The 13,522-nt window shown below is 35.5% G+C and overlaps 1 protein-coding gene across 1 annotated transcript; it reads left to right on the forward strand.

Annotated features, from left to right (window-relative positions):
• The first annotated feature begins 1,925 nt into the window (after positions 1-1,925).
• On the forward strand, positions 1,926-3,926 carry LOC131156007 (scarecrow-like protein 14). The gene has a single exon (XM_058109462.1). It carries the CDS (start codon positions 1,926-1,928, stop codon positions 3,924-3,926), a length of 2,001 nt encoding a protein of 666 aa, XP_057965445.1.
• The last annotated feature ends 9,596 nt before the right edge of the window (positions 3,927-13,522 follow it).

The raw sequence follows: 13,522 nt of genomic DNA on the forward strand, positions 1-13,522 counted from the left end.
AACAAAGTTACCTCTAAACACAAGCAAATTTGTACCAATATCAATCAATGCACATCAACAAGATATGAATTATAAGCTCTGTGTTATACGTGTGTTAAACTCTCAATCATATGTCAATATTCAATCAAGCATAAGAGTGTATTTTCAAACAATCTTTGAAACAATAAACCAAAGTATATTTCAATCACAAATTAGGGTTTCAAAGATTTCCAACAATAGTAATCAAAATATCTCTAAAAATATTTTCTCAAGATTTTAGCACAAAGAGATATTTGAAATATAAGCTTGTCAAAAATAATTTTATCACAATCAAAATACAAGTCTTAGAGTCTTGCAATGCAAGTGTCAAGACTCACAAGCTTCAAAGTATTCCCCACACAATGAAGTTATTAAATAAACCGGGGGAGGGGGAACTATAAGCTAAAACTCTTAATAAAAATCAATCAAGCAATAAATCAAAGAGAGTTTTTTTGTGTGCAAAAGACCTCCAGTGGATGACTTTTTCTCCTTTAATTTGTGTTTATTTTTGGGTCACATTCTGCATGTATTTATTTCAATGGTATTCACGGCTGCATCTTTATTCCGTTATTGTTTCTCCTTTAATTCCCATTCATACCCTATAATAATTAAGCACAAGTGCTCGTAATTTTACAACAAATATAGAATAATGGTCCTAATGTTACCAATCAAGCTAAATGTTAAAATAATGTGCATACCTACGCATTTAATTCATTTTATAATACCAAATTAACGCATTTAAATACCTAATTATGCAACTTTGATACTTAATCAATAACCAAAAGATTGTAGACTTGACATTATTCATAGTGAAAATCGAAGTACTACTCCCGTGGACGTAGGCTATTACCGAACCATGTAAATCTTGTGCGTTCTAATTGTGTTTTTTATTCTTCTTATTATTATTTGCTTGATTCTTGAACATATTTCATCATTGACTGGTTGCATTGGTGGTTGTTTATTGATTTGTGTGTGATTGTGTGTTTCTGCTGCATGTATCCGGTGAGCGAAACAATAATACAATTCGACTAACTGGTTGATTTGAATTGTTTTTAAAACTATATTTTAATTTTAAAGATAGATTTGGTCATTTAATTTGCATGTAAATTGTATATAACTTTTGAAACAATAAAATTATTTAAGTATATATTTTTTTGAATTATTAAATTATTTATTTTACATATATTTTTACTTTTTTAAAAAATAATAATTGAATTATGTTGACATATTTATATCAAGAACAAAATAATACTGTTGATAAAATATCTAAAGATAGATGTCCAATTTATTTACAAGTTTAATTTCTAAGAATAAAATTACCATTTTATTTATTTTTTCATATATACATAAGACTAATAGTTAATTAACTTAAAGTTTACCTTGTTACTAAATTTAAATTATAAGAGATTTTTTTTTTTATAGTTTTAGAAAAATATGAGAGTAGATTGTCATTTTACTAAATTTTAACCCTTTTATTAATTACAGTACGACAAAAGTACTCAATTAACTTTTGCCCGGCAACCACTACGGCCCGTTGAACCTTGAAAGCAGCGCAGGGGGACAAACAAGATCTGTGATTTTGAAACTCTCTCCTCCCCTGCCGCAACCTTCGTCCATATTCTCATCCTTTTGGAAAGAAGTCTTCTAACTCTTTTCGAAAGAAGTTCGTTCGTCTTCCTCTTTGCTCATTTTTCTCCTTCTCTCTCTACTTTGATTCATAAACAAGTCTTCTAACTCTTTTCGAAAGAGTTTGCAATCAAACTCTGGGGAGTGCTTTATTAATTATTTTCTGCAATTGCATAAACAGGTTCAAAATGAATGATGGCAGAGCCTACGCCGGCTGACCATTGCCCTGGTTTTTTCACGAACAGACTCACTTTCAGTGACTACTATTTGATACCAACTTCATGGGTTTGTCTTCCCTTCCACCGGAGCAAGCCCCGGAGTATTTGGCTCCGACGTCGACTGCGAATCCGGATGTAGATTCCGCCGTCGACGATGGCTTTTCTGATTCAGTTTTCCAATACATAGAGCAAATGCTTATGGAAGACGACCTGGACGAGGAGGGGAGCTTGTTGCTCGACCCTGTGGCTCGCCGAGCTGTCGAGAAACCGTTGTACGAAGCTATGGGTAAGAAGTATCCTCCCTCCCCTGCCCACCCACGCACTCTCGGCTGTCCTAATAATATTTGCCCTGATTGTAATGGTACCACTAGCAATTGTTCTGTTTCTCAGTCCAATACTTCAGAAATGAAAGGCGGGCTCAGTGGGAGTTTCGAAATGCATCCGCCTTTTCTAAGTACACTTAATTTTTTGAATACTATTAGCGGGGACGAGTACAAATTGCAGTTTCAAAGAGGCCAAGAGGAAGCTAGCAAGTTCCTTCCTCGTGAAAATCTTCTACTTGTTAATTTGGAAAACTCTAACACCAAGTTAACTCCAAAGTCGTCCAAGGACGATGACAGTCCTGATGCAAAGGAGGATGACAGGGACTATTCGCCTGCTGTCGTGAGGGGAAAGAAGAATCATCAAAGGGAGGATACGGATGAAGAAGAAGAAGGGAGGAGAAGAAAGCAGTTGGCGGTTTCGGGCGAAGAGGACGAGTTATCAGAGATGCTTGGCAATGTTTTTCTCTTTCCAGCTGAAGAAACTAAGAATACTGTTGAGTCGTTGCCGGACAGTAGTGCAAGCGAGTCGTTGCTGGTGCAGAATGTGGAAGCATGTGGTTTTAACCTTGGGAAGGGAGCAAGGAGAACAGGAAATGAAGAGCTAGTTGATTTGAGGGCTTATCTTGTTCTGTGTGCTCAGGATATCGCTGCTGAAGATTGGAGAACCGCAAACCAACGACTGAAGCAGATTCGGCAGCACTCTTCTCCCTTCGGAAATGGGTTTCAGAGGTGTGCCCACTATTTTGCCAATGCCCTCGAAGCACGCTTGGCGGGCACTGGTAATCAAATTTATGCTGCTTTGTTATCTAAGATGCCATCAGCTGCGGCCATGCTGAAAGCTTACCGATCTATTGCTTCGGTCAGTCCAATTAAAAAGATCTCTTTTTATTTGGCACATCACCACATTTTGAATTTAGCCAAAAAGGCTAGGGTGATTCATATTATAGATTATGGTATCCATTATGGGTTCCAATGGCCCATGATTATCCAAGATCTCTCAACCTTGGTTGGTGGGCCTCCCATGCTTCGTGTTACAGGTATAGAGTTTCCTAGACAAGGTTTTTGCTCAGCAAGAATAGTTGAGGACACTGGCCGCCGTCTAGCAACTTATTGTAAGCGCTTTAATGTCCCATTTGAATATAATTCTATAGTAAAGAAATGGGAAACTATCCAAGCTAATGACCTCAAGATTGACAAAAATGAGGTCATCATTGTTAACTGTCTGTTCCGACTAGAGTATGTATTTGACGAGACAATTACATTAAACAGTCCGAGGAATGTTATTCTAAACGTAATCCGAAAGATAAACCCAAATATATTCATTTATGGTATTTGTAATGGAAATTATAATGTCCCTTTCTTTGTTACGAGGTTTCGAGAGACACTCTTCTACTACTTGACAGTGTTTGACATGATGGAAACAAATTTACCCCGTGAAAGTCAAGACAGATTGATATTTGAAAGAGAGTTTTATGGGATGGTAATTATGAATATCATAGCATGTGAGGGTTCAATGAGGTTTTGCAGACCCCAAACATACAAGCAATGGAATGTTCAAATTATGAAAGCTGGGTTTAGGCAGCTCCGACTAGGCACAGAACTTATGAATACATTGAGGGCAAAGGTAAAATCTAACTACCACAAAGATTTCTTGATTGATAAAGATGACCAATGGGTGCTGCAAGGATGGAAAGGACGAGTTTTGAATGCTCTCTCTTGTTGGGTTTCAAATGATTCTTGATGGTGTTTTTCAAAAACTCATAATCAGTTAACTAAGCTAGAAGTTTTTCTAAAACTTGATTGAATTCATGCCTTATGTCCCATTGTTGCTAGTGGTTTTGTTGAAAATATGACATTGTTGTTTTTATGCTCTCTTTGTGGAGAAATTTCTCATCACCTAGAAAGAAGTATTCATTATAAAGAATAGAGTTGGGATTATGATTTTTGTAGCTAGAAGTAGCCTTGTGGTTGCTTGGATACACTAAGTTTGATTTTTATTTTATATAAAGCATCTACCCTTTTACCACTTAAGACTAGTCTAACTCTATCATTGCCTTTTGCCTTGAATTTGCATTTGGCAACTACTGCAAACAATGTAATGGCATTAAGAGAATTGTTTGTCATTTCTGTCGAGCATTGGTAATTTAGACAAAAAAAATTCACAAATTTCCTCATATGGCTCTACCACAATTGGAAAAAATATTTACAAAAAAAAAATACGCAACATACTAATCCATGTTTGTACATGACCAATTAAATTCAATAACATCATCCCAAAGCTCATTTTAGCATTTTATATAATATTTCAATGTTTAGTATTCAAGCACAACTCCTAACATATTAAGATAGATAACAAAAACAATGATCTTCATTGCGCATGGTTAAAAATGATGGTATGTAGCGCATGTAATCCTATGGAGGACTCCTTTTTTTTTTTTTTTTCTTTATTCAAAGATGATGATTGTTAAGATTGAATTGTCGAATTTAATCAAGAACAATGAAAAAAAAAAAAAAAAAAAAGGAAGCAAACACAAACGCACAATGAACACAAGATATAACGTGGTTCAGTTTTGATGTCAAACCTATGTTGTTGATTTTTTCTACGTTTCATCCCGTTTTGATAAAGACAAACCATGACATCTAATTGTGCTACTAAGAGTGTACACAGGTATTAAGCACAATAGCAGATGCAAATTAGAAAGTCATGAAGCGTACAAGACGATGATATTTGGTTACGAACATGGAGCATATTAAGACCAAGTTTGAAGACTATAAAGATATTTATGGAGCTCATGATGTCCAAGCTTGAAAATTTTAAAGAGCATATTTCACGTATTTTGCAAATAGGACCTATGTAAGTACACTTTCATTGATAATTATGTGAAGAAGCTCATCGGTGACCTTAGTTGGACCCTAGGCACTATATATTCTATTGAAAATCATTTTTAAGATATTCAAAAAAATTATTTCAAAGTGTTGAAAATTATTTTATAAACGTGTAAAAATTATTTCAAAGTGTTAAAATCACCTTGGGAATGAAAACACAAAAGCAAGTTTTTCAAAATTCCCTTCATGTTTCTGCCCTCGCATTGATTAGCAATTTTCTTACTCAATCGATTCTCATCTTAAAATATATTCAATTCAAAAGTTGTGGGAGTTTCTCTTAACTTTATTTGGATACCATGAATGGCCAATTTTAAGTTTTATAGAAAAAGTTATGCCTGAAATACAAAAGGGTGTTTGAAGCAAAAAATCCAGAATCTAGTCGACCGAACCCTTGGCCTAGGCAACCATATCTCTCACAAAAAGCTGTGTAACAACCGAAAAACCGCTAGTTTTCAAACTAAACAATTATTTTCAACCCCCAACAGTCATGAAATGACTAGTATGCCATTTCGGTTATAAATATAACGTTTCTAACTTATTTTAACAAGAAGAAAAAGAGAGATACTCATCCATCATAAAAATCCAAGTTTTTGATCTTTTGTTGAAAATCTTTCTTAAGCACTTTGAAATTTTTTTGTATATCCTTCAAGTACTCACCTTCTAGAGTCTCCTTTTAGGTTCATTCATATTCATTTGGGAGTGTTTTAGATTTGTGTTTCCAGTGTACTCATTTGCTCAATCAAGGAGCATTCATTGTACAACTTCTATTTTTCTTTCCACAAACAATGGTTCGAGTGTGAATCATGCCAAGAAAGGGGATATTGCTTGGAGAGGTATCTCCGCCTACAAGAAGGGATTGTAAAGGCATCTCCGCCTATAAGGAGGGATTGTAAATGTATCTCTACCAAGTGAAGAAGGGAGGTGGCTCTGCCTATTGAAAGGAGTGGATAGTGCAATCATCAAGTGGTTTTCTTAAGGCAAGGAACCTTACAAAATTCGGGTTTTATTCTTTCTTCCCTATACTCTTTTATTTCCGCACATTTACTTTTATACATTTTGGGATTGCCTCCACATACTAAGAACACAAGCATAAAGTGAATTTATATTTGTTGTGAATATTGATTGGATTTGCATTGATTAGATTGTGGTTAAAATTGTTTAAGTATTTGCCAAAATTTTTTAAATACCCAATTCACCCCCCCCCCCCTTTTTTGGATTACACCATTTCTAACAATTTGTATCAGAGCCCGCTTACAATAAACTTAACAGTATTTGTATAAAAATCTTATGCCTCATATTGGTGTATCCCCGTTTTGTGAAGGACAAACCTTTACAAGACTTCTAATGTTTTGTGGCGTAAATTACACCACTTGAAAACAAAGAATGAGTATTTTTATCAAAACAATGGATTGAACAGCTTCAAGAGTAGTTTTTCAAAGGAACTATGCTTCTTAATTTAGGTGTAATCCTAAGAGGGGATGAATTGGGTTATTAAAAATTACTTAAGAATATTTTATCACTTAATTCCTAATTTAAGATTTAACAAAATAATCACAAGTTAGGGAATACTTAGATTTCAATTTATTACGCTTTGTAATAAAATTAATTAAAATTAATATCTTAACAAACTCCGTGATACCCAATTAATCCTCAAATGCACTTAATATTTAGCAACATACATACATGTAAGATTGACAATTAAATGCAAGTGGAAATTAAAAGGAGATGAGGGAAGAAAGATGCAAACACAGATTTTTACGAGGTTTGGCCTACTCCGGTCTACGTCTTTGCCTTGAGCAACGCACTCAAGGATTCCACTGATCCACTCCTTTAACTGGGACGGAGCTTCCCTTTACAGTCTGCTACTTACAAGAGGCGTAGCTTCCTCTTCACCCCGGTTCACAACCCGAATTGTCAATACAATAGACAAATTAAGATTCCTGAAAAACTCAGATACTTCTCAAAAACTAATGAGTACAATAAAATCCTAATACATACTCAGATGATATAACTTGAAGCTCAGTTGAGTGTATGTAATATGTTCAATGAAATCTTTTGCAATAAATGATGAATAATCATTATATAAAAATATGTATGACAAATATGTTCCAAATGTCTAATCAAATGTATGGTCTTTATAAAAATACTTGAACGGCAAGTTTGCTTCAAAGATCTAATCAAATATTTGATCTTTATAAAAATATTTGAACGACAAGTTTGCTTCAAAGATTTAAATCTAATATGTTTTGCAATAATAAAGCTGAGATGAAATCTTTGAATAAAGAATAGACGTGATAACTTTCAAAGATTCAAAGAAAATCTTCAAGCAATGTATACATATGAAAAACTATGTTCTTGCTCTCAAAGAATATTTAACAATAAGTTTGTGAGAAGATGAACGCTTTGAGAGTAAAGATTGAATATCAAGATACGATACTTTGTTTACAAACCTCCAAGAACATGATCTTGACTGCAACAATATGAATGAATGCCCTTTGATCTTTAAAATCAACATAGCGAACACCCCAAAAGAGTTTTTAATCTAATAGAGTGTAGGCAAGAGTGTTCAAGAGTTGTGCTAAAACTATTTTAGGGTTTTTAGGTTTAATATTTATAAGCATGTTCGGCAGATAGGTGCATCTTGACCATTGGATCAATCAAGATATATTTTAATTAAGAAAATTCAGCCCCTTGTGTCCTAGAGCGTTAGTCTGCCCAATAGACTCGTCGACAAGTGTTCAACACTTGTTCATCGACGAGAACATTGGTTCGTCGACGGGTGGACTGTTTGAGATTTTTGAGCTCTCGGTATTTTCTCATCGACGAGAACAAGCATTCAACTACGAGTGGTCTTTAGTCATTCGTCAACGAGACAAGGGGAATCGTTGATAAGACCTCTATTTTTTAGAGTTATTTTGCGTCTAACGTGTCCATCCAACCTAGAACTTATGTAAATAAATTTTCATGAAATGCATGAGTCCTAAGATGTAACGCCCCTGAAATTCATCCACAAATAATCATAATAATGACATCATCAATGCTATTTTTGATACCCCACACACACACACACACACACACCATATCCTCAGACCCAGTGGGGTCCAAAAGTAATACCATCCTATAATTAATTTAAACAAATAAACAGTGGAAACAAAATATACTTTTACAGCCATGCATGCGAGAGTACTACCTCTCAACCTTAATATCAACATCTCCCAAAAATCATATTACAACCCAGGATAACCAAAACAACTAGATATAAACAAAATATTGTCCTAACACTACTCACTTTCAGCTAGCTCGTCTAGGTCCCACCCTGAAGCTCCTAGACTCGGTTTCCTAAAGGTCCTGAAAAATTTGTATATTTAATGGGGCGAGACACTTCTCAATAAGATAAAATAGATTATTGTCAATATGTGGCTAATATGAGTTCTCATGAATTTAAACACATTCTTCAATTTAATTTATTTGACAGATATGGTATTTGTACAACATAACTTACACCTATACAGTTGAAAATACACATTTCTTTCAGAATATAAAACAGTTCGTTAAATAACCCCATTTGCATAAATTCACATATATATGTAGAAGAAACCCCCTTTTGGACATACGACATCATCATGTATAAACCCCCATGATCGGGTTGTGCAGTTGGAAGACTGGACCTAGCTTTGATTAGCTTACCATGTTAGGTCAAACCTCAAGTCCGAATGTCCGATTTGCCTACCCAGCCTGGTCTAAACTCTAGGGGGGATACACAACCCTTCCGTGGCCAAATCAACTTGTCAATACCAACACTTCTATCCAAAACAGTGTCGTTGCACTATTTCAATCACTAGCTACGATACCGTGCTCTTCTCACAACTGGTCCTTAGGGTTCTTAAACCATATAATGCAATTTAAGTAATAAAAACTGTTATTTAAACTCATTTCATCATTCAGTATAAAATCTGTCATATAAAAACCCTGCATTCAGCCGTCATATCAAACCCTCGACATACAACCGTCATATCAAAACCCAACACTTAGTCATCAAATCAATCTCGGTATTCAGCTGTCATTTTCCAAGTTTCACCATTTCCAACAGTTCTAGTATTTTCATCAATTAGTATAAATCCCATTTTTTCCACGATAATACCACAAAAATACTCATATTCAATTATTTAGTAAAATATAATTAAATATCATACCACGCGATTTATTCTATAATTATAATTTCACCAATTGCCTGCAGAATTTTTAAAATATATAATTGGTAAATTTAATTATAACTCAGGTATGATCAATTCCTCCTTTTTAAATTTAATCCCCAATATATTTAAAAAAAAAATCGAATATGATCAAATCCCCGCAATTTAATTTAACTCCAAAATATTCCCCAAAAAATCTGATTTGATCAAATCCATGGAATTTAACATAATTAGAATATATTCCCAAAAATCCCGATCTGATCAAAAGCATTCAATTTAATTCAATTAAAATTTATTCCCCAAAACATACTTATAATAATTCACAATTACCATTCCCATAAGCCTAAATACTCAGAAAATCATGTATGTTATTCTTAAAACCAATTACTACAATTTAATCGGGATTATTTTCAAAATTAAATGACATAATCTATTCCCCTTACCTTATTTCAGGAGTGGTGCCTATGATGCCGTAACGATGAAATCACCCCGGTTTAAACATTGGTGACTGGAAATGGAACCCAAAGATATTTTCTATTCTTGAATCGGCGAACATATTGCCGAAAAATTAAGGAGAGAGAGAGAGAGTTGAGAGACGGTTGGAGAGGGTGGAGAGATGGCATAGGCTGCTCTTAGGAATTTAAATTCCTAAAGCTTCTTTTGAATCTTCAGGATACCTTATATATATATATATATATATATATATATATATATATATATAACATATTATAATATTATATTAATATATTGTATTATTTAATTAGTAACAATTAATAATTAATTAATTAATTTATTTAGTTTTTTGGAACCACTACATTCTCCACTCCTTATAAAAATTTCTTCCTTGAAATTTTCTAATCGTTACTTATTGCAATCTTCTCTAAAAATCGTTGAATTGTTTACTTGGCACTAGAAAGAGCCGGCAGCCACCCACATAGCTGTCCCATCCTAAATTTATTAATTACCTTCAATGTCATGGTTACAATATCGGTCTTTGGGAGATTACAAATAGCCAACTAAACCTTTCCATGAAATTGCGCATAACACAAAAATCCCAACACGTATACTTGCACAATCAAACATAACCATACAACTTGCACAAAACACAATTATATTCAAAATTAGCCACCTACCTGACCTGTTACCCTTACCTGTCTAACGTTGAATGTCGTTGAATAGTTGTGGATATTTTCGTTGTATTTCCTCTTCCAATTCCCAAGAAGCTTCCTCAACCACATGATTTCACCACAGTACTTTCACCAATAGTATTATTTTAGTATGCAGTTTTTGTTCCTTCCAATCTAGGATCTGAACCAGCACTTCCTCATAGGATAAGGTATCTCTGAATTCCAAGAATTCATAACTTATTATGTGCAAAGGATCTAGGATGTATTTCCTTAGAATAGACATATGAAATACGGCATGGATTCTAGATAGTGCTGGGGGTAAAGCTACTCGGTAGGCAACTGGACCAATTCTCTTTAGATTCTCGAACGACCCAATGTACCTAGGGCTCAGCTTGCTTTTCTTCCCAAACCTCATAACTCCCTTCATTGGGGCAACCCTTAGGAAAATCATAGCCCCAACATCAAATTCTAGTTTCCGTCGGCAAGTATCAGCGTAACCCTTCTACCAACTCTGAGCTATCTTGATCCTATCCTTGATTAGTTTAATCTTCTTGAAAATTTGCTACAAGAGTTTGGACCCCAAAACCAATCATTAACCATCCTCGTCTCAATACAGCGAAGATCGACACCTTCGATCATACAATGCTTCATATGGTGCCATCTCAATACTAGCCTGATAGCTGTTATTGTAGGCGAATTCCACTAGTGGCGAAAATTAGATCCAACTTTCTCCAAAATCTAATACACAAGCCCGCAACATATCTTCTAAAATTTGAATTATCCCCTCCAACTATCTGTAAGTCTACAGATGATATGCGACACTGAAAGTAAGTTGAGATCCCAAAGCTTCCTGCAAACTTTTCCAAAGCCAAGAGGTGAACCGTGGATCTCGATCTAAAACAATGGACACAGGCATGCCATAGAGAGTAACTATCACTTGCACGTAAAGTTTTTCCAGCCTATTCATGGAGTAACTGACTCTAATCAGAACAAAATGTGCAGTATTTGTCAACTGATCCACAATTACCTAGATAACATTTTGTCCATGCAATGCTGACGGTAACCTTGTGACAAAGTCTATAGAAAAGTGCTCCCACTTCCACTTAGGAATGTGAAGTGGTTGCATTGATCTCGCTGGTCTCTGATGTTTCATTTTCACTCGATGGCATATCAGACATTGTTCCACAAATTGATCAATCTCCTTTTTATATTGTTCCACTAGAAGGATTTTCGCAAATCTCTATACATCTTTGTACTCCCTGGATGTACGATATAAAGAAAACGATGAGCCTCTTCCAAAATCGACCTTTTTATCTTTGTGTCATTAGGTACACATAGTCTAGTGTGAAATCTAAGAACCCCATCATCTAAGATATTGAACTCTATTTGTTGCCCACTCCATACTTTCTCCACAATTTTCACCAATTCTGGATCTTTCATCTGAGTAGCTTTAATCCTTTCCTACAAGGTCAGCTGGATTACCAGACTTGCAATAAAATTCGAGTTATTCCCATCCACCATTTCAATGCCAAACCTCTGCAGGTCCATCCTGATATGATGGTGGGCCACTACTGCCAAAATTGACGCATCCACTGACATCCAACTCAAAGTATCAGCTACCATATTAGCTTTCCCTAAGTGATAACTAATGGTGCAATCATAGTCTTTTATGAGTTCAAGTCATCTTCTCTATCTCACATTCAACTCCTTTTTGTGAAAATATACTTAAGGATTTTATGATTTGTGAAAATTCACACCTTTCACTGTACAAATAGTGCCTCTAGGCTTTTATTGCAAATATCACTGCTGCCAACTCCAAGTCATGCATATGATACTTCTTCTTGTACTCCTTAAGGTGCTGATAAGCATATGCAATAACCTTTCCCTGTTGCATCAGTATGCACCCGAGCCCTTTTCGAGATGCATCACTGTAAATCACAAAAACCCCTTCTCTTGAAGGGATTGTTAGTACTGGCGCAATGATAAGTCACTGCTTTAACTCTTTAAAACTCTGCTTGAACTCATATGTCCACTCATATCTTATATTCTTCCTCGTCAACTTTGTTAGAGGACCTAATAACTTGGAGATACCCTTTACAAATTGGTGGTAGTATCCTACCAATCCCAAGAAACTCCTGACCTCGTGGACATTTTTTGATCTTGCCCAGTCCACTACAAGCTTTATCTTGCTCGGATCCAAAAAAATACTATCCCTAGATATCATGTACCCTAGGAATGCCACATGTCCCAGCCATAACTCACATTTCTTGAATTTGGCATACAACCTCCTTTCCCTTGACACCTAAAGCACTATCCTCAGATGATCCTCATGCTCCTCAGAACTCTTTGAATACACCAATATGTCATCAATGAACACTACCACAAACTGATCCAGGTACCGATGGAAGACCTTGTTCATCAGGTCCACAAATGTAGCAGGTGCATTCATTAGTCAGAACGGCATAACCAAAAATTCATAATGGCCATACCTGGTTTGGAAAGTGGTTTTCGGTACATCCTTTGATTTAAAGTTCACTTGATGATACCCGGACAGGAGATCAATTTTCGAGAAAAAATGCGTTCCCTAGAGTTGGTCAAATAAATCATCAATACGGAGTAGTGGGTACCTATTCTTTAACGTCACTTTATTTATCTCCCGATAGTCGATGTACATCCTTATTGACCCATATTTATTCTTAAAAAGGATTACTAGTGCATCCTACGAAGATACACTAGGCCTGATGAACCTCTTATCGAACAACTCTTGTAGATGTTCCTTTAATTCTTTCAACTTTGCTAGAGCCATCCTATATGGAGCCTTAGAGATCGGTGCCATTCCCAAAGATAGGTCAATAGCAAACTCCACCTTGTGCTCGGGAGGTAACCCCAGAAAATCTTACGGAAATACGTCTAGAAAATCCCTCACTATCAAGATGTCTTCCAGCTTTAGTTCTTCCTTTGATGCGTCTTTCACATAAGCCAAGTAACCCTGACATCCTTATACAAGTAACCTATTAGCCTATATGGCTGACACAATCGGTGCCGAGGTGAACTTGCACGACCCCAAGAATTTGTACTCCTGTTCTCTTGGAGGTCTAAACACCACCTCCTTCTTTTAGCAGTCAATGTTG

Source organism: Malania oleifera, chromosome 5, assembly GCF_029873635.1.
Source record: "Malania oleifera isolate guangnan ecotype guangnan chromosome 5, ASM2987363v1, whole genome shotgun sequence".
Taxonomy (NCBI): Eukaryota; Viridiplantae; Streptophyta; class Magnoliopsida; order Santalales; family Ximeniaceae; genus Malania; species Malania oleifera.

Bases quoted from the DNA above. Each gene is read 5' to 3' on its own strand.
- LOC131156007 (XM_058109462.1), top strand. From the start codon at position 1,926: ATGGGTTTGTCTTCCCTTCCACCGGAGCAAGCCCCGGAGTATTTGGCT.